The sequence below is a fragment of the Salmo salar genome, chromosome ssa16, assembly GCF_905237065.1.
Source record: "Salmo salar chromosome ssa16, Ssal_v3.1, whole genome shotgun sequence".
Lineage (NCBI taxonomy): Eukaryota > Metazoa > Chordata > Actinopteri > Salmoniformes > Salmonidae > Salmo > Salmo salar.
Window position 1 is genome coordinate 71,897,508 of NC_059457.1, and position 27,854 is coordinate 71,925,361.

Genomic DNA, 27,854 nt, shown 5'->3' on the forward strand with positions numbered 1-27,854 from the left:
GTTGTGGGTTCGATTCCCACGGGGGTCCAGTACAAAAAAAAAGAAATGAAAATGAAACGTATGTATTCACTACTGTAAGTCGCTCTGGATAAGAGCGTCTGCTAAATGACTAAAATGTAAATGTAACAATAGAAGAGTGAATCCGAATATACTGCACAAAGACACTGATGTGCTCCCTCTCTCTCTATGCAGGTGATGGAGATTGCTAAGATCATGAAAGCCTACATCAACATGATGGTGAAGAAACGCTGCAGCATCATGTCTGTCTCCAGCGTCGCCAGCACCTTCGTCAGGTGATCAACCAGCAGCCAGTCAGAGCCCTCTATTCAACAGTACAGGCCTATCAGAGAGAGGCAGGAAGTGGATACAATCCACAGATTGGTCGGTTGGTTGTTTTTTTTGGTGGAGTCAGCTGATCTTGGAGAGGGGCAATAACAAAACAGCGGACAGTCAGGGATCTAAAATGGCATCCGATTTCACAAAACGAAAAGGGGATGGACACTGCAGCTAACTATTCTAGACTTGGGAATTGGGTGGATTGGGTTAAATATCTGTTTGTTAACAATGAGCATGGAAAATGACCCATTTTGGGGAGGACAACTCCAGCACCTCCCAACCCCCAGTTACCCTGCATGTCACTGTCTTACAGACAGCAGGTCCAGCAAGCACATTCTAACTCAACCTTACTTCATCTAAATATATCTTATTACGCCTTTTATATCAATCTCTCCTCTCTCTCTCTCTCCTCTGTCATCCCTCTCTCTGTTCTCTCTGGACCAAACCCATACCAACGATAAGCACAATAGTCTAGTCAAGCCATACCACCTGCAAAGCCCTGTCGACCCCTTCTCAACCCCGATAACACACTCCCAGTCGCAGTCCCAACACACTGCCAGCTAGGAGAGATCAAATGAAGCCTGTTACTATTTATATCTTCCTTCCTCTGTCTCTTACCCTCTCTCCCCCATTTGATATAACTCTCTCTTTCTCTGTCTGTGTCCCCCATTTCACCTGCTTCACTCTCTTCACAGTTAAGTGTTCATTTATTCTCTGTTGCTTGCTTGCTTCCTTTCCTCTCTCTTTCTCTCACTCAATCTCTCGTTCATCTGCTGTTGTCCGTGGTGACTGAGATAAAGGACTCACTGTGTTTTGTGTTTTCATCTCGGGGTCAAATGGAAAATCAGGTCCCTTCTTCATCAGACTGCACAGTACTTACTTCCTGTGTCAAAGGAAGTGACATCACATATGGTCAAAGGAAGTGGCCTCATACAAACCCCCTCAGAGAACCAGGGCTGGAGGCCCATCCAGGGCCTTCTCCCTGGGATCATCCTGACTCAGAGGCTCTTTCAAGGGGTAGCTGTCTGGCTCAGTCTGGGGGGAAGCTCCATGGGAGGAGAATGAAAAATGTTGACTACAAGATCAACCAAGGGAGATTGAGAGAGCTTTCTCCTATAATATGTCTACATACTATGAACATCACATATATTATATATTCATGGCCAACCTATACATACACACATACACTAATCAAATACTTATCGTTTTTCTATATCGCACCCATAGGAACCCTACATAGATTTTGGTGGTCACTGGACTGTATGTATATAAATACCATTATAAATGCCATTTGATTAATTTATTGAATGTGTAAACTAAATGCGAATGAACAGAGATATTCACTGCTGTATGTCTAATATGCCAACGCACCCTTATTCACTAGCAGTGCCATCTGACTAAATCACAGAGATATAGAGGGGTTTCACTTCTTGATGTAGAATGGGTAGAGTTCAGTCGCGGCGGTCATATTGGTAGGGCGGTTTGGGATGGTTGCCTACATGCGTTTCTCTGTACTCTGGTGAAATGTAGCCTTCGTATCATCCTTCTGGCTCACGTTTCCATATCGGTGGGTACTTTTCTTTTTAAAACATGAGGAATCTACAATCTTGTCTTCTCTACCCATTCTGTTTCTATGCTATGTGACTGTTCTGCAGTTCATGTGTGAATAGAACCTGTTTTAAGTCATGTGACTAGTGTACTGTACGTTCCCAGTGTCACCCCTCCTGCAGTGCTGTGTTTGGAATGCTAACGTGAGCGTGTGTATCTGTGTCATAATGCAGGTGACTAACTAACTACCCCACCGGGGGAAGAAGGGAACCATATGAAGAAAAGAAAGAAAGTGTGTTGTTGAGAAATAAGAGTATTATGTATCTGGATAACCTTTATAAGAGAATGGTGTTGTGATTTTAAATGGGGGAAGAGTTTGGGGAGGGAGGGAAGGGGAGGATGGGGTATTTATTTGTTATAATTATTGCAGAGGGAGGGAGGGGATATGGTTACAGTATGGAATTCTGAGGAGGTATGCTTCTAGGAAATAGGAATTCAGAATTCTGGGAACATGGGAATTTTGTTTGTTTCTGACTGTGTGTCGTCACTGCTTGTGGGCCTAAGCCCCCTGGAGGACCAGTCTATAGAATCAGAATTACTGGAAAGGAAATTCCAATTCAGAACAACATTCCATCCTGTGTTCCAGTGGACCATTTGGAATGACCGAAAAATCCAGTTTTTGCAGGCATGTGTAGCCTACATGAATACATGTGTTTTGGCAGACAGGTCGGAATGTCAATTATCATCAAATCCAGTGAAATTCGGGAACTGTGTCCTATCTAGGTATTCTCTTTCTATGGCCCTGCCTCTCACACTGCTAGTACACAAAGTAAGATGAAGTTGCCTCTTGACACTGATCTAAGGCAGTGGAGGTTGCTGAAGGGAAGAAGGCTCATAATATTGGCTGGAACTGAGCAAAAGGAATGGCATCAAACAGATGGAAACCATATGTTTGATGTATTTGATACCATTCCATTGATTTTGCTCCATTACCACAAGCCCATCCTCCCCAAATAAGGTGCCACCAACCTCCTGTGATCTATGCTCAGTTTTGCGTTTCACACCCAAATGGTAAGGGTAAGCTGATCCTAGATCTGTGTCTATGAGCAACCTCTATACCGAGGTCCTTTTCCAGCCGCAGGCGGCCAGAGTAGGGCCTGACTGTAATCTGTCATGGTTCATATTAATTATTATCATTATATATTGAAACATTGTGATTGTTTGAGAGAAAAAAAGAGAAAGAGAGAGAAAATTGTTGTTGTTCTTTTTTTTTGTAACTGGCTTTACAAACTTATGCTTTAATAAATTATCGGAAATTGTCCAGTCTTCTCTTCTATACACGCACGCACGCAACACACACTTACGCACGCGCACACAGCTGACTTGATTGTTCTATTTCAGGGTGACCACAAAATGGTCCATATTTAAAATACACAAATGCGGGACAGCGGAATGTTTTTGCGGGCCAGTGCAGCCTACATGAATACATGTTTCTGGCAGACAGTTCGAAATGTCAGTCATCATCAAATGAATAGGAAGTCTGACTGAAATACGCAACAAATCTAGTGGTGTTTTAATTTGTTGATAACATTTTACGGGACAGCAGAGAAATGGCTAACATTTGGGACTGTCCGGTATTCTGGGACATGTGGTCACCCTAATTCCACATGTCATTGGTTGGGCGCGCGCAGGGAGAAAGGAGGACAGACCTTTTTGTCTTACCTCAACATCACTTCAAGGGTTTATTTTCTTAAAACGGATTGTCTCTCTCCGTGTTGTTACTTAAATAAGACAACTTTTTCAACTCACGAGTAGCGCCATACACGACTGGATATTTTACTGTCAGATTTGAACGTTTCAATAAATGATGGATTTGAGGAGTTTAGTAGGCCTACCTGCTGTTCTGCTACTCTTCGGTTTAGTCACTGTGTTCTCGCAAACTGCCGCACCAAGTATAGGTGAGTTAGTGACACTTCTTTTGTTTTTCTTAACCATTTATTTATTGTCGCTTATAGATTATTTTGATCTATATGACAATATTATAGTTAATTATGTATGCTGTAGTTAGTCTATGACGTTAATCATCGAAAATACAGCTGCTAGTGGAGTTCTCAAACCAGAATTTCCCCTTGGTTTCACGTTGTAGCCTATTTCACAGTGACTTTTCCTTTAGGTAAAACAGAAAATTACTTAATGCTTGTTTTCAGTTCCTTTTATAATGTTGTAATTTAGACTTTCAATAACCTCAACATTTTATTATATTCAGATAATGGCTCTTTAATTTCAAGTGTCTTGGTACATTAGTAACGCATTCGACCTATTCACTGTTAGGGAGTTGGCTCTTGCTTTCTGCTAAATGCTTGTGTAACTGAAACCTTTTTAGCAGGAACGTTGGAGTGTTTTCAGTTCCTTCTCAGACACATTTCAGTAGTTATAATCGTGACTGGCTGGCCCATTTAACTGTTAAGTGTTTGGGTGAAACCAGTTAAAGTGTCCAAAGAGACACCTGTGCGCAGTCTTGGAAGAATCCTTTACCCTTTTAGCCCCATAGAAACCAGACAACCAGGCTTCCCCTTCTTATCTGGAGCCATAGAGCTAACAGAATGTACACAAACAATTATGTGGAATCATACAGTCAAACAACAAATGGAAAAATCTACAGTAGGCTAGGTCTTGCTGCAAGTGAGAAGGCTTTATTACTGCCTCGAACTGCAGTTATTTAGTATGTTATGAACTACTAATCTAATGTTTTTTCCCCTCAATCAACCTGTTTTCTCTCCCTCCTCAGTGTGTGAGACTAAGAATGGAACAAACTGTGAGGAATGTCTAACGATTGTGACGGTGAGTCTTGGATTAGTCAGGCACGTGAGTCAGGCACACTGGGTTTCTTTGGTCCTGATTCCCTCACTATACCTCCTGCTCACGGGTCTAAAAGGGTCACAAATGTGTTCTGGTGCACATGAATCAGCATACCAGCTGCACCCTCCACACCTGTCAGACAGGTCTGGGGACAAACTGAACACACCTCTCTCTCTCTCTGCCCTCATTTCTCTCTGTGCATCCCTCCATCCTGAAACCCCTACCCATTCATAGATCACATATACAGTTGAAGTCAGAAGTGTACATAGACTTAGGTTGGAGTCATTAAAACTCGTTTTTCAACCACTCCACCACTTTTTTTGTTAACAGACTATAGTTTTAGCAAATCGCTTAGGACATCTACTTTGTGCATGACACAAGTAATTTTTCCAACAATTGTTCAGACAGATTATTTCAATTATAATTCACTGTATCACAATTCCAGTGGGTCAGAAGTTTACATACACTAGGTTGACTGTGCCTTTAAACAGCTTGGAAAATTCCAGAAAATTATGTTTTGGCTTTAGAAGCTTCTGATAGGCTAATTGACATAATTTGAGTCAATTGGAGGTGTACCTGTGGATGTATTTCAAGGCCTACCTTCAAACTCAGTGCCTCTTTGCTTGACATCATGGGAAAATCAAAAGAAATCAGCCAAGCCCTCAGGAAAAACAATTGTAGACCTCCACAAGTCAGGTTCATCCTCGTGAGCAATTTCCAAACGCCTGATGGTACCACGTTCATCTCTACAAACAATAGTACGCAAGTATAAACACCATGGGACCACGCAGCCGTCATACCGCTCAGGAAGGAGACGCGTTCTGTCTCCTAGAGAGGTGAATGTACTTTGGTGCAAATCAATCCCAGAACAACAGCAAAGGACCTTGTGAAGATGCTGGAGGAAACAGGTACAAAAGTAGTAAAATTAGTCCTATTTCGACATAACCTGAAAGGCCATTCAGCAAGGAAGAAGCCACTGCTCCAAAACCACCATAAAAAAGCCAGACTACGGTTTGCAACTGCATATGGGGACAAAGATTGTACTTTTTGGAGAAATGTCCTCTGGTCTGATGAAACAAAAAAATAACTGTTTGGCCATAATGACCATCGTTATGTTTGGAGGAAAAAGGGGGATGCTTGCAAGCCGAAGAACACCATCCCAACCGTGAAGCACAGGGGTGGCAGCATCATGTTGTGGGGGTGCTTTGCTGCAGGAGGGACTGGTGCACTTCACAAAATAGATGGCATGATGAGGGAGGAAAATTATGTGTATATATTGAAGCAACATCTCAAGACATCAGTCAGGAAGTTTAAGCTTGGTCGCAAATAGGTCTTCCAAATGGACAATGACCCCCAAGCATACTTCCAAAGTTGTGGAAAAATGGCTTAAGGACAACAGTCAAGGTATTGGAGTGGCCATCAAAGCCCAGACCTCAATCCTATAGAACATTTGTGGGCAGAACTGAAAAAGGGTGTGTGAGCAAGGAGGCCTACAAACCTGACTGTTACACCAGCTCTGTCAGGAGGAATGGGCCAAAATTCACCCAACATATTGGGGGAAGAAGGCAATGCTACCAAATACTAATTGAGTGATTGTAAACTTCTGACCCACTGGGAATGTGATGAAAGAAATAAAAGCTGAAATAAATCATTCTCTCTACTATTATTCTGACACTTCACATTCTTAAAATAAAGCGGTGATCCTAACTGACCTAAAACAAGGAATTATTACTAGGATTAAATGTCAGGAATTGTATTAAATGTATTTGGCTAAGGTGTATGTAAACTTCCGACTTGTGTGTGTGTGTCACAGTGCCTGTGGTGTCAGAAGACTAAGATGTGTATCACGTACCCAGTCAACACCATCCTCCCCCCGCACGCCCTCTGCCCCCTCAACGATGCACGCTGGGGACGCTGCTGGGGTAAGAAAACAAACACACGCACACCTCTGCTGGAGTAGGAACTAATGTTTGTGTGTGTGTGTGTGTGTGTGTGTGTCAGTAAATTTCCAGTCCTTGATCATCGCCATGGCGGTGGTGGGTGGAGTCATTATCATCGCCTTCCTGGTCTGCCTCTTCTGCTGCTGCAAGTGTGAACACATGGGGTATAGTGCTTATAACACTCAGACATTGTTTTGTGTGGTCTATGTTTCCAAAACGCATCTCGGTTTGGGATGATATACAGTTGAAGTCAGAAGTTTACATAAACCTTAGCCAAATACATTTTACCTCAGTTTTTCACAATTCCTGACATTTAATCCTAGTAAAAATTCCCTGTCTTAGGTCAGTTAGGATCACCACTTTTATTTTAAGAATGTAACATGTCAGAATAATAGTAGAGAATGATTCATTTCAGCTTTTATTTCTTTCATCACATTCTCAGTGGGTCAGAAGTTTACATTCACTCAATTGGTATTTGGTAGCATTGCCTTTCAATTGTTTAACTTGGGTCAAACGTTTCGGGTAGCCTTCCCACAATAAGCTTCCCACAATAAGTTGGGTGAATTTTGGGCCATTCCTCACGACAGAGCTGGTGTAACTGAGTCAGGTTTGTAGGCCTTGCTCGCACACGCTTTTTCAGTTCTGCCCACAAATTTTCTACTGGATTGAGGTCAGGGCTTTGATGGCCACTCCAGTACATTGACTTTGTTGTCCTTAAGCCATTTTGCTACAACTTTGGAAGTATGCTTGGGGTCATTGTCCATTTGGAAGACCTATTTGCGACCAAGCTTTAACTTCCTGACTGATGTCTTGAGATGTTGCTTCAATATATCCCCATAATTTGCCTTCCTCATGATACTGTCTATTTTGTGAAGTGCACCAGTCCCTCCTGCAGCAAAGCACCCCCACAACATGATACTGCCACCCCTGTGCTTCACAGTTGGGATGGTGTTCTTCGGCTTGCAAGCATCCCCCTTTTTCCTCTAAACATAACGATGGTCATTATGGCCAAACAGTTCTATTTTTGTTTCATCAGACCAGAGGACATTTCTCCAAAAAGTACGATCTTTGTCCCCATGTGCAGTTGCAAACCATAGTCTGGCTTTTTTATGGCGGTTTTGGAGCAGTGGCTTCTTCCTTGCTGATCGGCCTTTCAGGTTATGTCGATATAGGACCCGGTTTACTGTGGATATAGATACTTTTGTACCTGTTTGCTCCAGCATTTTCACAAGGTACTTTGCTGTTGTTCTGGGATTGATTTGCACTTTTCGCACCAAAGTACGTTCATCTCTAGGAGACAGAACGCGTCTCCTTCCAGAGCGGTATAATGACTGCATGGTCCCATGCTGTTTATACTTGCGCACTATTGTTTGTACAGATGAATGTGGTACCGTCAGGCGTTTGGAAATTGCTCCCAAGGATGAACCAGACTTGTGGAGGTCTACATTTTTTGGGGGCAGGTTTCTTTTGATTTTCCCTTCATGTCAAGCAAGGAGGCAGTGAGTTTGAAGGTAGGCCTTGAAATACATCCACAGGTACACCTCCAATAGGCTAATTGACATCATTTGAGTCTATCAGAGGCTTCTAAAGCCATGACATCATTTTCTGGAATTTTCCAAGCTGTTTAAAGGCACAGTCAACTTAGTGGATGTAAACTTCTGACCCACTGGAATTGTGATACAGTGAATTATAAGTGAAATAATCTGTTTGTAAAGAATTGTTGGAAAAATTACTTGTCATGCACAAAGTAATGTCCTAACCGACTTGCCAAAACTATAGTTTGTTAACAATACATTTGTGAAGTGGTTGAAAAACGAGTTTTAATGACTCCAACCTAAGTGTATGTAGACTTCCGACTTCAACTGTACACAGTATTATTTTTTTTTTTAAATTATCGTTGACTGCGTGAGTGTATTTATATATAGTTTCGGCCAAACATATTGGCACCCATGCACTTCTTATTTGTTTATTCAGATCCCCATTAGCTTTTGCCAAAGCAGCAGCATTTCTTCCTGAGGTCCACAAAAAAACACAAAACATGACACATAACGAAACAGTGATAGACAAAAACAGTAACACAAATTTAAAATACAACGATATACAAACAATACTTCAACTAAATAATAAACAATACAGCTTAAACATGTGTGTCCCCTTCTAAAATAAGTTTAAAAAATGTAAACTTCTGGTCTTCACACCTTATTAGATTTTCAACATTGCAGATCCAATTGTATTTTTGTGAACTTAAGTTGACACATTTTTTTTCGAAAATAAAGACAAATGGCATGAACTAAATTAGTGGCTCTCCGGAGCTAATACTTGGTTACACAGCCTTTGGCCAAGGTAACTGCAGACAAACACGTTTTGTAGCAAGCAATGATGTAACCCACTTTTCAGCAGCGAACTACTCTAATTCTTCAATGTTTGAGGGATGCCCCCCTCAACTGATGTTTTCAGATCTCTCCATAGGTTTTGGATGTGATTCAAATCTGTACTCTTGGCTGGCCACTCCTGAACATTCCAGCATCTCTTCTTGAACCATTCCTGGGTGTTTTTTCATGTTTTGGGTCGTTGTCCTGCTGGAAGACCCACAACATTCAATGGAGACCCAGTTTTTGGACACTGGGTTGATCAAAACACCTGATAATCTGCTGATTTCATGATGCCTTGCACACGTTCAAGGGACCAGAGGTAGCAAAGCAACCCCACAGCATTATCAAATCTCCCACATGTCAGACAAGAGTCCGGAACTGAATCACATCCAAAACCAATGGCGAGAACAGTAGTTGGAGGGAACCGCTCAAACATTTAAGTATTAGAACAATTTGCTGCTGAGAAGTGGGCCAAATGCCAGTAGAAAGTTGCAGCAAGCTCATCGGTGGCTTCAAGAAGTGTCTGTCTGCAGTTATCTTGGCCAAAGGCTCTGCAACCAAGTACTAGCTCTAGGGTGCCAATTTAGGACCTGCTATTTGTCTTTATTTTCATAATCAAAATTCTCAACCTAGGTTTACAAAAATAAAATTGGCTCTGCAATGTCAAATCCAATACCAATGTTTTTTTTTCTTTCAATTTCAATTTATTTTAAAAGAAATGGGGAATAATTTATTGCAAGGGTGCCAATATATTTGGCCTCAACTGTGTAGTGTGTGTGTGTGTGTGTGTGTGTGTGCTTTGTCGTGGTCAACTAGTGTGTAATTATTCTCACACACACACTGACCTACCCACCCCATGGACTGACCTCCAGGTACATGTATAAGTACTTATCCGCCCTAACGTGTGTGTGTGTCAGGTCTACGAGGTTCGATGCCAAGATGGAGAGACGGACCAATAAGATGAAGGGGAAACAGGAAGAGAGGTAAGACGTCATCATGGCACACGAACATCTGTGTATTTCTCAATGTATGTGAAGCAATTTGCAACAAAAGAATGTGTTTGGTTATTCTAAGTATCAGTATTTACATGGCTGTGTGTGTTCAGCTGGCCTACTACAAATCCCACAGGGAGATATGGTAAACGTTACCCAGTCAAGCCCTGTGTGCTGTATTTGACCTTGGTGTGTCTCTGACAATGTGACTGCCATCAGAACAAGGCCCAAGTTTATTTTGTTAGTTTCATATCAGTTACAGCCGGAGTGACACTAAAGCATTACTGGAACAAACCTTTACATACGTCACAGCCAAGCTAACCGCCCAAACCGGTTTATGCTCTATTCATGACTTCTTACCTATCTGGCTGGTCTGAAAGGTTGTGCAGTCCTCTAAAAACAATGATCTGTGCGTCTAACCAGCTGGTTGTCTTTGTGTTAACAGAAAGGCAGAGATGAAGATGAGGCATGAAGAAATCAGATCGAAATATGGTACGACTTGAGATAAACACACCACTCCTGTCTGTGGAAAAACACTGTCACTACTCTGATGGAATTTGTTATGAAAGATGATCTCTAACTCCTTTTCTCTTCTCCCCCCCCCCCTTTCCAGGTCTCAGTGGGTCCAACCCGTACTCCAAATTCTCTTGAGCTGATATTTGAACACTATCAACTGCCTGCCTTCTCTTCACCTCTGACCTTTCATCCAACCCCCCCCCAAGGACTGTTTTATGCTCAGCTTACCCTCCCCTAAACCATTAATCATAAAAGTCTTAGAGGTGTTTTAAAGGTTTTGTATAAATTCAGACCGTAGTCTATAATAATAATTTCCTGCTATTCGTATGATGTTAGGAATTTGTTAGTGCTTAAGATCCCGTTCAATCTCTTTAACCGTTTGAGGAGAATACATGAAACTCACCTTGGATCAAAGTTTTGGGACAACCTGTTATACAACATTATCTGCCCATGTAACACTGGTCATTAAACATTGTGTTGAATGTAATGAACAAAGTATCCTACGAATTCTTAGCTAGAACAAGTTCTGCGCTGCTTGGTGAGTGGTGCAGTGCAGAACATGTCTTGCAGTGCAGACTGTTGAGAGCAGTGGAAAGGTGCACCTTACCTTATTTATACCATCTTCCTTCAGTGACTACTACTGTATTATAAACTCATGATGGTATTTGAGGGTTACTACTTGGTTATTGGAGATCTTGCCTATGCTCTACTTGATTGAGAAGATACACTCCAGAAAAGTTGACCTTCTCTATGTGTATTTATCTTATGGTGATCTATCGGAAATGTGTCCAGTGCCCACCTGTACTCCATCAAACAATAAACTTGTATAGATGTATTGTTATTCTAATTTAAACCAGAATTGTACTTAATGATGCACTATGCAGAAGTTCCTCCATTTCCTGCTTGCTAAAATTCTAATAGTTCACCTAATTTCAGTTTGTGACAAAACAAGCAAGTATAGTTTATAGAATCATTGTACCATCTAAACAGCTGTGAAATATGTTTTCCATACGGTAAGCATAGAAATAATGCACATACAACAGGTCTGCCGCTTCTTAGACTTGCATTCAAAGAGGGTGACAGATCTATAACTCACATTTCTATGTGAATTTGGTCTGGTCGCCCAAAAAGTTACATATTGCAGCTTTAAATAGGAGGGTATTCAGAAGAGTTGAATGCTCAAAATTGCAGATAGAAATGTACCCTGCCATATAGAATGTACACACCTTGTAAAACGAGACACAAAGAATGTCGGACCTAAGTAATATATTTCTACCTGTGACAGCTTTCTCATTACAGAAGCCAGCTACTTCAGTTAGAATCTTGTCAGGCCAAATTAATCAATTTTTTATTGATGTCAAGTTGTGTAATAAATGACCCTTTTTCTGTTGATAGAGCAAATCTATTTTTACTAAAATTAAACTTTCCACTATGTAAGACTTGTCTCTTTGGATCTTTTCAACTCCTAGCTCCTACTATAACCTCTATGTCATATTAAAAAACCCACTACCTTAATATCAGACCCGAGATCGTAACCTCAATAATAGTAGAGATAAAAATAAACGAATTTCTGCAGTTCTGACTCAACCTTAATTCTTAATCTCAATATACTATTTTTTTTAATCAAGGATACGTATACTCTTTATTCAAGCATTTTCTATGAGCAGAGCCACAAAGAGAGAATCTTTCTGGAATTGTAACCCATACCTCGATCCCTACCCACTCTCCCTTAAGAGAGAAATTACATGTTGAGTTGGAGCGCCCCGATTGGTCATCAAAAGCCATGTTTCTGGTAGTGGATCTCCAGTCTCGTTGCCTATCACCCCTCCTCTACTCTGTTTGCTTCCATTTGTTTATTAAACGGATTCTGTAATGAATGCACCCCATTTCTCTATCCATTATGATGAAGATGGAAGATTTGGCTTGATATCATCAGCGGTACCGGAGCGCCAAGTCTAGGACCAAAAGGCTCTACCCCCAAGCTATTAGACTGCTGAACAATTAATCAAATGGCCACCGGACTATTCACATTGACCCCCCTCCCATTTCTTTTGTACACTGCTGCGCTGCTACTCTCTGTTAATTATCTATGCAGTTACTTCACTCCTACCTACCTCGACTAACCTGTACCCCCGCACATTGGCACGGTACCGCCTGTATATAGCCTCGTTATTTTATTGTGTTACTTTAAAACAATTTTTTACTTTAGTTTATTTGGTAAATATTTTTTTTAACTCTTCTTGAACTTCACTGTTGGTTAAGGGCTTGTAAGTAAGCATTTCACGGTAAGATCTACACTTGTTGTATTCGGCGCATGTGACATAACGTTAGATTTAAAAAAACATGTTTATTCATTATTGTTATTCACTGTGTATTTATCCCTTGTCAATATTTAAATGTTGTATCTTTAACTCTGCATTGTTGGAAAATGACCCGTAAATAATAATTTAATGGTAGTCTACACCTGTTGTTTACGAAGCATGTGACAAAAACAGTTTGATCTGAGTGTAATGTGTGTATTTATTTGAAATTAAGCAAGGTCCACACTCAGCCCTGCCTTTGGCGGGTTCTTAATGTCGCGTGGCCGAGTAGTTGGCTGAATTGCGCGTCCCCGCATCCGCGTCCGAGAGAATATGTCACGTGTTTCCACGAAAGCCAATCAGTGTGTGCGGAACGAGAGACCAAAGCGCGTTCCCGTGTTTGCGGAGGAGAAGAGCATATAGCTTAAAGAGGTGCAAACGAAAACACAGCCAAAATTACATTTTAACCCGCAAATCCTTTAAAGAAAACCCACCAAAATGTCGGAGGAGAAACCAAAGGTAAGGCTAGTCGGCTATCAACATGTGATGGGTATTTAAGGTGATTAAAACAGTCTTATGCTAAATAGCGCCTGAAATATGCAATCAAAAATGGCCCGGTTTGCACGTTTGTCTGAATCGGCGCACTGTTTTTCGTAGTTAAATGAATGGAGTGCTGCCTCCGGATACGATATTTCTAAGTTGATCAGATATACAAGCTATTAGAGATGTTATGCTAAGTATTTCAACCAGAAAATAGCATTGTTGGAACATAAATACCACTTACATTTCGAAGTTGAATACACCGATAGCGTTAGCGGGTTTTTCTTTGTGGGAAAAAAGACCACGCTAGCAGTTAGCTAGCTAAACGCCGCAAGTATAGCGGCACTAAATGTGACACAATTTGGAAGCAATATTCGAGTGATTTGGATGTATTCGTCGGCATCCACTTATTGAAATGCATAAATAACATAATTAGTTAACGCACTGTTTGTATCTTCTAGGCCAGTAAACGCATGGCGTTGGCCAGGCGCCGGTAAGACCAGATATAGCTAGTTTGTTAATGTCGTCTGTACGAAATAGTCCCTAACCACTGATTGAGACAGGATTCATATTGTTTTTCGATTTGAGGTACTAGGAAAAGCTGAACGTGGATTTTTGCTACGGATAACGCATGGGTCTAGTATCTGGCTGTTTCAGTCACAGCCTTCGGGTTACGCACATTTCCCAGACCCAGTACCACCCACAGTCAACCCTAATTTACAGACAAGAACACTACCTTACTACCCCGTCCAGACCTTACCAGAGACGTGTGAGGAGTCTTAACAGTGGTTGTACAAGTCAATTGATAGGCTCTCCAAGACAGAAGTATTGAAGACTGAAAAACTACATGTTCATCTTTTAATTGCTGTTTGGTTGTGTTTCAGGAGGGCGTGAAGACTGAGAACGACCACATTAACTTAAAGGTAGCCGGGCAGGACGGCTCTGTGGTTCAGTTCAAAATCAAGAGACACACTCCGCTCAGCAAACTGATGAAGGCCTACTGCGAACGTCAGGTCAGCACAGTCACCAATCAGACACCTTGCCCTCCTACCTGCCGCCTCAATGGCAAAGACTGGAGCAGGGGGCACACTGAACATTGGTCATAGAAATATTATCAATAGAGCTGACCTGATTCCTAATACTATAGGAATATCTGCCCCATGTATTTCTTATGTGTCCTCTTTCTCCTGCAGGGGCTCTCGATAAGGCAGATCAGGTTCAGGTTTGACGGACAGCCAATCAATGAGACAGACACACCGTCACAGGTACACTGCACAGACAACTGGCAGCTCTCTATATTCTCTAGAAACTCCCTCTACTCACTTCTCTTATCTCCTTCTTAATCACTCTAAAGCACAGCATCTCTGGTGCCATTATCCTTCTCGCAACTAAAGCACACCTGCTCTCAATGAACTTGATTACTTTCTCGCTGTACTTCCCACTACATATCCTCCTCATGGAATCACTCTTTACTAGATCCCTCTCTCCTTCCATCTCACACATGTTAATTCTCTCTCTCTTTAGCTGGAGATGGAGGATGAAGACACCATAGATGTTTTCCAACAGCAGACAGGCGGTCTCTGCTAAGCCCCTCCTGTTACAGTGATTGACATACCCAAACCACACCCACTGCTCCTCTCCTCCAGTCACTCTTCAGCTTCTGTGTTCCTTTGTTGTTTTAAAAAAAAACGTCTGTCTCAGTTTTGTCCTGAGGGGTAGGATTGGGAAGAATTTGCCCCTAGACACTGATTTAAGGTCAGTTATTAGTTTGCCCCATATTGGATGAGGTTACGTTTAGGACACGATGAGCTGATCCTAGATCGGTGGTAAGGGGCAACTTCTACTTTGAGGCTTCGCCATCGTCTGTGTTTCCTTGATCTTATTTTAAAAGATGTCTGGCGCGTTTTTGGATTGGGTGGGGGAAGGGCTCCCCTCAAATGTCTGTTGTCTTAGTCAACATTGAACTCTTGAACTGTCTTGGACAGCTTCCGGGTCTTTCCAATGCTAAGAATCATGGGTTTTGATCTAGAAACAACCCCCTACACCTAAGCCACTTGTGTAGTGTTTTGTATTTATCCAACACCTTAAATCTACAAGAAGTGCCTAGGGCTTAAGGGGTGGTTTCTGGACCCTTCCAATGGTTTGACATGGGGAACGCCCTGGTTTTTCCGGGGGTGAAAACCAAGGGTGCATCTCAAGTCTTATGTTGCCTCTCCTTCATTTGGCACCGATCTGAACATTCAGGCTCAGGTGGATGCTGACCATGGAGTAAGCTTTCACCTGTCCAGTTCTTTAGTGTCAGTTTTACGAGAATGACGGAGAGGAGACCCCTTGTCACAAGGAAGCTACTTGTACTGTTGAGATGCGCCCCTAGTTTTTTTAGGTCAGTCAAAAGGGAATATTCCCTGATACCATGTGGAATAATATCTTTTTTTTTTTTTTTTTTTTCGGTGGTCAGTTCTTACAGCAGCCCTGTAAGTGACTCTGCTTTTGGTGTTTGGGTGGGGGTGTAAGGCAGGAGGGAGAAGTCATCCTTAAACACTGATACAGGGTCAGATCATTTGCAGCCCCGTAATGGTTAATGTTTTGGGGTTACGGTTTTCTGATCCTAGATCTGTGGTTAGGGGCTACGTCTACTTGGAGCATAAGGGCAGGGGCAGTTATGTTCTTTACCCACTTGTTTTGTCATATGGTATTTGTTTGTTTTCTCTACTGATTTGTACATTGTTTGGCGTCTTTTACTACTGTAAACAATAAATATAGTTTGGTACTCAGGCTCCTTGTCACGGCTCCTCCTTTAAAAGTGTGATATAAAACGGGCTCATTCAGTGGACTGCCTGTTACACACGAGAACCATGAATTGTATGTTCAATGTATTGTTTATAATCGTGTATGTTGGACCCTATCCAGCAGTATTTGACAGTACTGTCACTGAAATGTTTTCTCAGCTGCGTAAAAAGACCAGCAGGGGGTGCTACTGTCTTGGTACATAGTTGTCTGTCTCCCCATCTTCCCTTTCTATCAGCAGGTCCCAGTTCAGTGGAGGTAAAGCGGGGACTATACCCTGAGTTCCTGTATTTGTGTGCTTGCATGTTTCCGGTCCAACGTTTAATCATGACAAGGGACACGGTGATTAGATTCTAATTTGCGCCAAAGCCCGTCCTTTCCTCCAGGAAAACGATAAGTGGTTGAGGACCATGTCAGTTTGTTATTAGGCGAATGGAGAAGTCTTACCATGGAAGAAGATCAAGTACATCCTTGGGGTCTCTGCTGAAATCCACTACACTCCTTTTAATAAGCTGCTGTGTTCTCAGAGGAGGACCTGTATGCACACATTTAAACTATACATTCAAATTCATTTTGACCACTTTGGACTCGTATTTTGGGATTCCTCTGTAAACGTCATCCTAGCGGAGAAGAAGTATATTTGAATACAACTGCATTTTGTTTCTTCTCGATAATCTTTGACCTTTTTCAAAAGGAGAGGACGGAGGAGAAAATCTCTGTTTTTATTACATCCGTGCCTGCGGTCAGCCATCTGTCAGGATGTTAAATCGCTCTGTGTGATTGGCTGATCCAGTCAGATTAAGCACAGTCGATTGATAGCCTGATGGGATAGAGAGATACAAGAAGGAAGAAAATGATCATCATGATCCTGTCAGATCCTGTTGCCTTTAAAATAACTGGCTAGGAGAAACACTAAACTAGTCTAAAGGACGTCTTCCTCCTGCCCACTGATCCGCTAAAGCGCACAAACCTGCTCTTGAAGACAAGGAAAAACAGAGCAGTAAAAGGTGTATAACAAAGAGTGAACACCCCTCCTTTATCTCCTTGATCTGTATCGGAATAGCTATTTGAAGCCTGGGTATGGCTGAAATACACATGTACACAGACACTTTGGTCCAACCTCCCGGGTCCGCACCTGAGAGTTGTACCTAATTCCCCTCTACAATTTTTATTACATTTTCTCAGAATGTAATATTAGAAAATCCTTTATGAGATCAGCTGTCTTACATAAACAAACTCACGTACATAGTCATCCACTCTTCAGCTACTACAATAATAAAGGTCCTAATAACGGGGATCTTGGTTAATATGGTAATAGCTTAGCCGGTATCAAGCACTCTATTGGTGGAGCAGAGGTCACCGGTGGTATGCATGTTTTCAAAATTACTTTAAAAAAGTAATACTTGGGCTATATGGTGTTTATCTAATGTAAGGCTATTTTGTAGTACAGCTCTTTATCCCTGTATCTATGGCCCATACAACTCCACCTTAGGTATACATCTTGCTCTCTCTCTCTCTCTCTCTCTCTCTCTCTCTCTCTCTCTCTCTCTCTCTCTCTCTCTCTCTCTCTCTCTCACACACACACACACACAGACAGAAGAGTATGTGAGAGATACAGTCGGCTTCTGTTCTACTCTGTGAAATGATTGACAGGCTGGTTAGTGATTTGCATGGGCCTGGTATATAAGAGAAGGGGCTGGACCAGACAGAACTAACTCATTAGGAGCCTGCCTGTCTGCCTTGGCTGAAGTCAGATGTTGTAGAGGAGTTTAGATCCAGGCTTCACTTTGTCATCTGGACTCTCTCTGTTGGAAGATGATGCTTTCTACGGACACTCTCTAAGGACCATCTCTAGACACAACCTCACACACAAATGTACACACTACACCACACATACTCACACACGCGTGTTGTAGATGAGCGTCAATTGGCGTTCGGATCAGTCACAGTGTTTGTGATTGGCTGGAGCAAGCTGGGATGTCATCGCCGATGCTGCTGTTGCCTCTGCTGCTGTTTCTCGGGTTAAGGGTCATCAACGCAGCTGCAGAGACACGGAGACCATGCAGAGGTACGTTCTATTCTATTAAATGCGCTATGATAATATCTGCGTGTGTGTGGGTGTTGTAACCTATCCGGGGACACATTTGATTGTGACACATAACATTGTACTTCCTGTCAGATAGCGGCTCTCTCAGATTATACTGTGGAGTGGCATTAAACACACCGCTTTTTCTTTCTCTTGTTTGCATGCAGTAGGGATGCTAGTTCAAATAGTAACTCCTTACATTTATTTTCCTTGACACCCAAAAGGACTTGTTACGTTTTGAATGCTTAGCAGGACAGGAAAATGGTTCAATTCACACACTTATCAAGAGAACACGTGGTCATCCCTACTGCCTCTGATCTGGCAGACTCACTAAACACAAATGTATATTTTGTAAATGATGTCTGTGTTGGAGCGTGCCCCTGTTTATCCATACATTTTAAAAACAACAAAATGGTGGTGTCTGCTTTGCTTAATATAGGAAAATTGATACTTAAGTATATTTTAGCAATTACATTTACAACCAAATACTTTTAGACCTTTACTCAAGTATTATTTTACTGGATGACTTACTTTTACTCAAGTAACTTTCTATGAATGTATCTATACTTTTACTCAAGTATGACAATTGAGTACTTTTTCCACCACTGTGTGTGTGTGTGTGTGTGTGTGTGTGTGTGTGTGTGTGTGTGTAAGAGAGATATCAGCCGTGTGCGTGAGTGTTTGGCGTGTTTAACTTGATTTGCCAAAACTTTGATGCAAATCACTCATGCACAGATAACTCTTCTACGCGTATGCACAGATCATGCCAAAAACCTACCAGACATTTCCCAGCCATCCCGTAAACTCTGACTAACCTTACCTGATATCATGAATACACAAGAAACTACAACACCTCATCTTGCTGCTCTCACCACCTAAAGCAGTTTCCCACTATTAAGGAAATGCTAACTATCTCTCTCTCCCCCTTTCTCTCACTCTCTCTTCCCCCTCTCTTTCTCTCTCTCTCCCCCTCTCTTTTTTCTTGCTTTCTCTATCTCTCTCTGTCTCTTTCTCTCCCCCTCTCTCTCACTTTCTTACTCTTTCTCTCCCCCTCTCTCTCACTTTCTTACTCTTTCTCTCCCCCTCTCTCTCACTTTCTTACTCTTTCTCTCCCCCTCTCTCTCACTTTCTTACTCTTTCTCTCTCCCCGTAGACCTGCTCCCCCTGGACCTTCTGTCCCGTGTTCTCTCCAGGGCAGGGGAGGGGGCAAGGGGGGTAACAGGAGGGGGGGTGCATCTGATCCAGTCTGGGGGTGTGAAGGGTGTCCGTCTGTCCCGTCCTCACCCTTCCCTGGACTTCCCGTCCTCCCAGCACCTCGTCAACTGTCACCTCTTCCCCAGAGAGTTCTCCATCGTCACCACCGTGAAGGTCAGCCTCGTCGCCCCTAAGGTAAGGGCCAGGGGTTAGAAACACCTGTGGCAGCATTACAGCAGGAAGTGACATCATCGATGACGTGGGGAAGGTTAAGTGTATTTTTTTTGTGTCTCTTCCCACTGTGTGATGATCTGTCTCATCCTGTCTTTCAGAAAAACGAGTACATATTTTCTGTGGTGGAGGAAAAGGAAGAAGAGGATGCAAGGATTGGAAAGAGGAAGGGGGAGACACAGGGAGGAACTGAGAGTGATGAAGAGCGGGATGGAGAGACAGATGGAGGGGGAGAAAGACTAATGGACGGAGAGAAGAGGAAGGGGAGTGGCGATGGAGAGAACAGCAACAGTCAGGGACAGCTTCTGATTGGCCTGCGGTTCTCCAGAGACGGACTCCACTTCCTGTTCAGAGGTCGCAGCGGGGGGGTCATGGCCCGCTGGGTTTTCCGAGGCATCCAATTGGCTGATGATCGCTGGCACACGTTGGTTTTAGCATTTAGCGGACACTACGCTACTCTCACTGTGGACTGCAACACACACCTGGAACTGTGAGTTGCTTTCTCTGGCTCCTTCTTTCGCTCTCTCTTTCTGTGTATCCCTTTTCTCTGTCTGTTTGTCCGTCTGTCTGTATTACATTTCTGTAATGATGATGTCATCATATGTGTTCAGCAGGGTTCACTCCAAGTCGTTGCCCTCTGACCTCAGTGTTCAGGGTTCCAGATTCCACATCGGCAGCCGAGGGAGATGGAATGGCCTTTTCTCAGTAAGAACCAACACACACTACAACCCTCTCTCTCTAGAACCTTTGTACACTAGATTTACACTAGTAGTAATGGCTACATGATGGCTTGATAAGAGTGACACAATGGGTTATGCCAACACTCTCCATATAACTTGCTTCTCTCTACTTCTTTCCTCTCCGTCCCTCCCTCCCTCCCCCTGTCCCTCCCTCCCCCTGTCCCTCCCTCCCTCCCAGGGTCTGATCAGACAGCTGGTCCTGGTGCTAGGCTCTGATGCCACCCCTCGTGTCTGCCCGTCCTCCAACCCCGGGCTGGCAGAGCTGGCTGTGCCCGCGGTACTGCTAGACCTACCACAGAAAGAGACTAGGAGTGACCTCACGCTGCCTTCATATGGTATACTGTCTCTCTCCTATTTTCACTGTCCCCTGATCTCTCTCACAAATATGACTCTTTTCTCTGACTCTTTTTTCTCTCTCCCCTGTCCTGCCTCACCCTGTACGTCTATCCTCTACTGCCCCCCCTTCCCCCTTCCCCATCTAACCCCCTCCCACACTCTACCTCCCTCCCTCCCCTCTACCTCCCTCCCCCTCCCACACTCTACCTCCCTCCCCTCTACCCCCCTCTTTCCCCCTCCCTCCCCCTCCCACACTCTACCTCCCTCCCTCCCCCTCTACCCCCCTCTCTACCCCTCCACCCCCCTCCATCCCCCTCTACCCCCCTCTCTCCCCCTCCACCCCCTCCATCCTCCTCTACCCCCCTCTCTCCCCCTCCACCCCCTCCATCCCCCCTCTACCCCCTCCCTCCCCCTCCACCCCCTCCCTCCCCCTCTACCCCCCTCTTTCCCCCCTCTACCCCCTCCCACACTCTACCTCCCTCCCTCCCCCTCTACTTCCCTCCCTCCCCCTCTACCTCCCTCCTTCCCCCTCCATCCCCCCCCTCTCTCCCCCTCTACACCTCTCCCACACTCTACCTCCCTCCCTCCCCCTCTACCTCCCTCCCTCCCCCTCTACCTCCCTCCCTCCCCCCTCCACCCCCCTCTACCTCCCTCCACCCCCCTCCATCCCCCTCTACCCCCCAGAGTCAGAGGTGCGGGTGTCTGTGGGGCTGGAGAAGACCTGTTCCAGTTCAGTAAGAGGACAGCTGTGGTTCAACCCCGTCAGGAGAGCTCTCTACCTCTGTGATGGTACACTCTGGGTCCCCATGCTGCAAGGTGGGTCCTCCACACACACACGCGCACACACTCTCTCTCTCTCTCTCTCTCTCTCTCTCTCTCTCTCTCTCTCTGACCTCTCTCTCTCTCTCTGACCTCTCTCTCTCTCTCTGACCTCTCCATCTCTTCTACAGAGTCCCAGAGACTAGACTATGTCTTGGAGCAGCAGGTCCTCTCCACCAGTTCAGAGACGTATGATATGGAGGTAAAACATACACTATATACTATATATGTGGACATCCCTTCAAGTTAGTGGATTTGGCTATTTCAGCCACACCCATGGCTGACAGGTGTATAAAATCGAGCACACAGCCATGCAATCTCCATCAACAAACATTGGCAGTAGAATGGCCTTACTGAAGAGCTCAGTGACTTTCAACATGGCACCATCATAGGATGCCACCTTTCCAACAAGTCAGTTCTTAAAATATCTGCCCTGCTAGAGCTGCCCTGGTCAACTGTAAGTTCTGTTATTGTGAAGTGGAAACTTCTAGGAGCAACAACAGCTCAGCCGCAAGCTCACAAAACCACAAGCTCACAAAACGGGACCGCCGAGTGCTGAATCACGGGGTGCGTAAAAAATTGTGTGTGTTCAAACTGCCTCTGGAAACAACGTCAGCACAAGAACTGTTTGTCTGGAGCTTCATGAAATGGGTTTCCATGGCCGAGCAGCCGCACACAAGCCTAAGATCACCATGTGCAATACCAACCGTCAGCTGGAGTGGTGTAAAGGTCGACGCCATTGGACTCTGGAGCAGTGGAAATGCGTTCTCTGGCATGATGAATCACGCTTCACCATCTGGCAGTCCAACAGATGAATCTGGGTTTGGCGGATGCCAGGAGAACGCTACCTGCTTCAACGCATAGTGCCAACTGTGAAGTTTGGTGGAGGAGGAATAATGGACTGGGGCTGATTTTCATGGTTCGGGCTAGGCCCCTTAGTTCCAGTGAAGGGAAATCTTAACGCTACAGCATACAATGACATCTAGATGATTCTGTGCTTCCAACTTTGTGGCAAAAGTTTGGGGAAGGCCCTTTCCTGTTTCAGCATGACAATGCCCCCCGTGCACAAAGCGAGGTCCATACAGAAATGGTTTGTCAAGATCTGTGTGGAAGAACTTGAATGGCCTAGACAGAGCCCTGACCTCAACCACATTCAACACCTTTGGGATGAATTGGAATGCCGACTGCGAGCCAGGCCTAATCGCCCAACATCTGTGCACAACCTCACTAATGCTCTTGTGGCTGATTGGAAGCAAGCAATGTTCCAACATCTAGGGGAAAGCCTTCCCAGAAAAGTGGAGGCTGTTATAGCAGCAAAGGGGGGACCAACTCCGTATTAATGCCCATGATTTTGGAATGAGATGTTCGACGAGCAGGTGTCCACATACTTTTGGTCATATAGTTTAAATATATTTTCTTAATATGAATATAAACTCAGCAAAAAAAGAAATATCCTCTCACTGTCAACTGCGTTTATTTTCCTATAACTTAACACGTGTAAATATTTGTATGAACATAACAAGATTCAACAACTGAGACATAAACTGAACAAGTTCCACAGACATGTGACTAACAGAAATGGAATAATGTGTCCCTGAACAAAGGGGGGGGTCAAAAAGTAACAGTCAGTATCTGGTGTGGCCACCAGCTGCATTAAGTACTGCAGTGCATCTCCTCCTCATGGACTGTGCCAGATTTGCCAGTTCTTGCTGTGAGATGTTACCCCACTCTTCCACCAAGGCACCTGCAAGTTCCCGGACATTTCTGGGGGGAACGGCCCTAGCCCTCACCCTCCGATCCAACAGGTCCCAGACGTGCTCAATGGGATGGAGATCCGGGCTCTTCGCTGGCCATGGCAGAACACTGACATTCCTGTCTTGCAGGAAATCATGCACAGAACGAGCACTATGGCTGGTGCCATTGTCATGCTGGAGGGTCATGTCAGGATGAGCCTGCAGGAAGGGTACCACATGAGGGAGGAGGATATCTTCCCTGTAACGCACAGCGTTGAGATTGTCTGCAATGACAACAAGCTCAGTCCGATGATGCTGTGACACACCGCCCCAGAACATTACGGACCCTCCACCTCCAAATTGATCCCGCTCCAGAGTACAGGCCTCGGTGTAACGCTCATTCCTTCGACGATAAACGTGAATCCGACCATCACCCCTGGTGAGACAAAACTGCAACTCGTCAGTGAAGAGCACTTTTTGCCAGTCCTGCCTGGTCCAGCGATGGTGGGTTTGTGCCCATAGGTGACGTTGTTGCTGGTGATGTCCGGTGAGGTCCTGCCTTACAACAGACCTACAAGCCCTCAGTCCAGCCTCTCTCAGCCTATTGTGGACAGTCTGAGCACTGATGGAGGGATTGTGCGTTCCTGGTGTAACTTGTGCAGCTGTTGTTGCCATCCTGTACCTGTCCCGCGGGTGTGATGTTCGGAAGTACCGATCCTGTGCAGGTGTTGTTACACGTGGTCTGCCACTGCGAGGACGATCAGTTGTCCGTCCAGTCACCCTGTAGCGCAGTCTTAGGCGTCTCACAGTACGGACATTGCAATTTATTGTCCTGGCCACATCTGCAGTCCTCATGCCTCCTTGCAGCATGCCCAAGGCACATTCACGCAGATGAGCAGGGACCCTGGGCATCTTTCTTTTAGTGTTTTTCAGAGTCAGTAGAAAGGCCTCTCTAGTGTCCTACGTTTTCCTAACTGTGACCTTAATTGCCTACCGTCTGTAAGCTGTTAGTGTCTTAACGACCGTTCCACAGGTGCATGTTCATTAATTGTTTATGGTTCATTGAACAAGCATGGGAAACAGTGTTTCAACCCTTTACAATGAATATCTGTGAAGTTATTTGGATTTCTACGAATTATCTTTGAAAGACAGGGTCCTGAAAAAGGGGTGTTTCTTTTTTTGCTGAGTTTATTATATTTGTTTAAATTAAGACGTAGTTCTAGATTCAACTGGTTTTCAATGTGTCTCTCTCTCCTAATCGCTCTGTCTGTCCATCTGTCTGTGATGTCTAGGTGTTCAGTGTACACGGGCTGGGTTTGATGGCAGCAATGGCCCACCGCTCCCCCTCCCTGGGCTCTGCAATCTACCTCTGGAGAGACGGAGGCTTTCACCTTTACCAGAAGATCAGCACACATGGAGCTCTCTCCTGGAGACACTTTACTATGGGGAAGAAGGTACAGGAAGACATCTTAGAGATGTTTAAATACACTTGAAATACAATTGTATTTGTTAATTTGTTGATTTAACTTGTTGTAGATATTCCTGGTGGTGTCTAACTCCAGGGAGAGCACAGGGAAGGAGGAGACAGTGGAGAAAGATGAACTGTCAGTGATCTACAGGTGGAATAAAAAGACACAGAGGTTTGTTCATTACCAGGCGCTCCAGACACACTGTGCACGGGACTGGGAGGCCTTCCGCATCCAAGGACACACCTACCTCGCCGTGGCCAACCACAGACAAGGTAGGAACTGGCTACAGCCAATCATGAACCAGTTAAGGACTGGCTGCAGCCAAATCTTTGTAAAGCTGAAAAGACCTTGTGGAAAAGTATATTCTACTCAGTTACGGTACATGAGCTGCACAGCAGGTTGATGGCACCTTAATTGGGGAGGACGGGTTCATAATAATGGCTGCAATGGAATAATGGAATGGTACAGAACTCATCAAACACATGGTCACCACATTTCATTTACTCCATTCCAGACATTATTGTGAGCCGTCCTCCCCTTAGCAGCCTCCTGTGATGAGTTGCAATACTAGTAACTCAGTTGCAATTATCTTGTCCTCTCCCTACCCCCTCCCATCCTCTAGGTAATACCAACCACACCATAGACAGTGTGGTCTACAAGTGGGACCGTGGTACGCAGCTGTTTGAACCACACCAGGCCCTGCGGACCTCTGGGGCTTACGACTGGGAGGCCTTCACGGTCGGACCCTACCACTTCCTGGCTGTGGCGAACGCGTTCGACGGACAGACCACTCACGTTGACTCGGTCATCTATGTCTGGGTGGATGGAAGTTTCCGCTTGTTTCAGACTATTAAGGTGAGAGAGAGAGAGATGAAGGTGAAGTAGAAGGAAGAGACAGAGTAAGGAAGAGGGGGTTGGCAAGGGGGAAGGGAGCGAGGGGGGTAGATTGGCAGAAATCCTAAAACAGCACAACCACCCACACCACGGAACTAAGAGAGGACAAAAATAGACCATGTATAGCGGGGCAGAATTTGCATGTTAGATCCAGCTTTGACAGATAACTGATAGTGAATCAGACATTTTAATGGAACCACATGTGAGGTGAAGTTGACTGACAGGCAGACTGAAACCACAAAAAGACTCAGCTTTGATTGGGAGGGAATTCCAATGTCGGCATTATTCTATGGTCTCTCTTTCTTTCATTTCTTCCTCTCTGTCTCTCTCTCTCTGTCTCTCTCTCTCAGACATTCTGTGCCACAGACTGGGAGATGTTCCAGATCGGCAGCAGGGTCTTCCTGGTGGTTGCTAACGGACACCAACTCCATGGCAACGGCCCCGGTCGCTATGCCATCAACTCGACCATCTACGAGCTGGACATGAGCTCTCAGCTGTTCCTGCGTTTTCAGGACATCGTCACATACAGGTACACATGCACCTTTATACAGGTGCACATTTTCCCCACCTCTCCTCTCTCTTCCTTCCCTCTCTCATTGCTCTATCTGTCTCCCCCTTCAGTGCTGTTGACTGGGAGTTCTTCACAGTAGGAGAGGAGAGTTACCTGGTTGTTGCAAACTCCTTCGATGGAGAGTCTCACTCTCTGAACAGCATTATCTACAGGTATTCACATGAATCCACTCGAATTGGTCATGGTGCTATAATTGGATGGGTGATATATTGTGAATTTACAAACATTATGGTGATATGTTATATACTCATCATTATCACGATTTGTGCTTTGAACTTGAACGTGATATGGATGTGCGCAGGTGGCAGGGATACGAGGGCTTTGTTCCCATTCACCGGCTTCCCACCATCGGATGCAGCGACTGGGAATTCTTTACTTCCGGAGAGGAGTCCTATCTGATCTACTCCAGCGCCACGGCACCTCTCTCCAAAGTCTTCCGTCTGAAAACACACTGACACGTGACACAATATCATATCAGGGACAACATGGAGAAACATTAAAAAATGAAATCTCCACTGATGTAATAAGGAATGTTACATTATGTTGTTGTACTGGGTCACATTTGCAGAGAGAGAGAGTATCAGTAGATATACATTTTTGTGTATAAGTACTGTATATAACTTTAACATTAGTCATATTTGTTGCCTATCATTTTGTGAAAATAATTTATTGATGTAATAGAAATGTGTAAAAAATACAGTATGTTTCATTTGTGTCTTACTGCAAATTCTACCGCTTATGTAAGAATATTGTTTCAGAATGATTTTATGAAATCTGTATTTCATAGGGTCCCATACTAGGGGAGCAGCGAATGGAAACTGTAGAGCTCCACAGCTTTTTCCCAATCTGCATTTTCTATAAAAGCTGTTCACCACTTGAACCAACTTGCAGAAACCTTAAAGAGATACTTCAGGATTTGTATTTATTTAACCTTTATTTAACTAGCCCTTTATCAACTTCCCCAGAGTCAGATGAACTCGTGGACACCATTTTTATGTCTCTGCGTGCAGTTGAAGGAAGTTGCTAACTAGTGTCTGCGCAATTGCTGGTAGTCTATGGTAACTGCTAGCATGCTAGTAGATACCATAGACCTCCAGTCATTGCGGTAATGCTAGTTAGCATTGGCTCGCGAAACTACTTCTAACTACTGGATGCAGAGTGAAAGAGAGTAATCTGGCTCCAGGTATTTTACTGGTTTTTGACTCACTGACACTGCCCCCGGTTAGAAGGGAATGAAACTGCCCAAGAGTTAACACACAGGAACTTTAAACACACCGAGGAAGATGAACATGGGGGGAAAGTGGGAAAAGTAGTGGAATGGTAGTAGTTCTGTTGAAGGAAGTCAAAGGCAATGAATATACTGTACATATGATAACACAAGAGCATAATAACAGTAATAAAGGTCTGTATAAATGGCATATAATCCCTGAACATGTTTACAGGTTACAAGCTATACATAATGCAACAACAACAATAAATAACTAACTATTAAGAACACTATATACATGTCACACAACTCCCTTTGGGCACACACAGCATCCCACAAGTCCAGAGATATGAGTGAGTCCAGTTATTGATAGGCAGAGATAGA

At 44.1% G+C, this 27,854-nt stretch overlaps 3 protein-coding genes across 4 annotated transcripts in view; all 3 read left to right on the forward strand.

Annotated features, from left to right (window-relative positions):
* LOC106574531 (unconventional myosin-X-like) overlaps positions 1-12,000 on the forward strand; it is a 72,648-nt gene extending 60,648 nt beyond the window's left edge. Inside the window, 5 exon segments of the mRNA XM_045697683.1 lie at positions 193-3,842; positions 4,673-4,725; positions 9,973-10,038; positions 10,493-10,539; positions 10,661-12,000. Coding sequence (XP_045553639.1) covers positions 193-297 — 105 coding nt within the window. The 3' untranslated portion in view covers positions 298-3,842; positions 4,673-4,725; positions 9,973-10,038; positions 10,493-10,539; positions 10,661-12,000.
* Positions 12,001-13,218: 1,218 nt separating this feature from the next.
* On the forward strand, positions 13,219-16,178 carry LOC106574529 (small ubiquitin-related modifier 3). Its single transcript, XM_014150465.2, has 4 exons — positions 13,219-13,382; positions 14,288-14,416; positions 14,597-14,668; positions 14,928-16,178. Exons 1-4 carry the CDS (start codon positions 13,362-13,364, stop codon positions 14,988-14,990), a joined length of 285 nt encoding a protein of 94 aa, XP_014005940.1. The 5' UTR covers positions 13,219-13,361; the 3' UTR covers positions 14,991-16,178.
* Positions 16,179-17,921: 1,743 nt separating this feature from the next.
* LOC106574572 (thrombospondin-type laminin G domain and EAR repeat-containing protein) lies at positions 17,922-27,681 on the forward strand. 2 transcript variants are annotated; one of them, XM_045697684.1, is made up of 13 exons: positions 17,922-18,258; positions 19,430-19,665; positions 19,803-20,191; positions 20,313-20,406; positions 20,620-20,776; positions 21,462-21,593; positions 21,728-21,798; positions 24,622-24,783; positions 24,866-25,070; positions 25,421-25,653; positions 26,043-26,221; positions 26,314-26,415; positions 26,565-27,681. In XM_045697684.1, exons 1-13 carry the CDS (start codon positions 18,168-18,170, stop codon positions 26,716-26,718), a joined length of 2,205 nt encoding a protein of 734 aa, XP_045553640.1. In that variant the 5' UTR covers positions 17,922-18,167; the 3' UTR covers positions 26,719-27,681. The 2 variants fall into 2 exon arrangements, with proteins under 2 accessions (XP_045553640.1, XP_014006029.1); XM_014150554.2 differs by having other exon boundaries at positions 20,316-20,406.
* The last annotated feature ends 173 nt before the right edge of the window (positions 27,682-27,854 follow it).

What these genes read in the sequence shown, in the direction of transcription:
- LOC106574529 (XM_014150465.2), top strand. Translation starts at nt 13,362, where the DNA reads ATGTCGGAGGAGAAACCAAAG. An exon ending in AGGCCTACTGCGAACGTCAG is followed by an intron (nt 14,417 to 14,596) that starts GTCAGCACAGTC and finishes TTTCTCCTGCAG; the next exon opens with GGGCTCTCGATAAGGCAGAT. An exon ending in AGACAGACACACCGTCACAG is followed by an intron (nt 14,669 to 14,927) that starts GTACACTGCACA and finishes CTCTCTCTTTAG; the next exon opens with CTGGAGATGGAGGATGAAGA.
- LOC106574572 (XM_045697684.1), top strand. Translation starts at nt 18,168, where the DNA reads ATGTCATCGCCGATGCTGCTGTTGCCTCTGCTGCTGTTTCTCGGGTTA. An exon ending in TCAGCCTCGTCGCCCCTAAG is followed by an intron (nt 19,666 to 19,802) that starts GTAAGGGCCAGG and finishes CCTGTCTTTCAG; the next exon opens with AAAAACGAGTACATATTTTC. An exon ending in CTGAACAGCATTATCTACAG is followed by an intron (nt 26,416 to 26,564) that starts GTATTCACATGA and finishes GGATGTGCGCAG; the next exon opens with GTGGCAGGGATACGAGGGCT.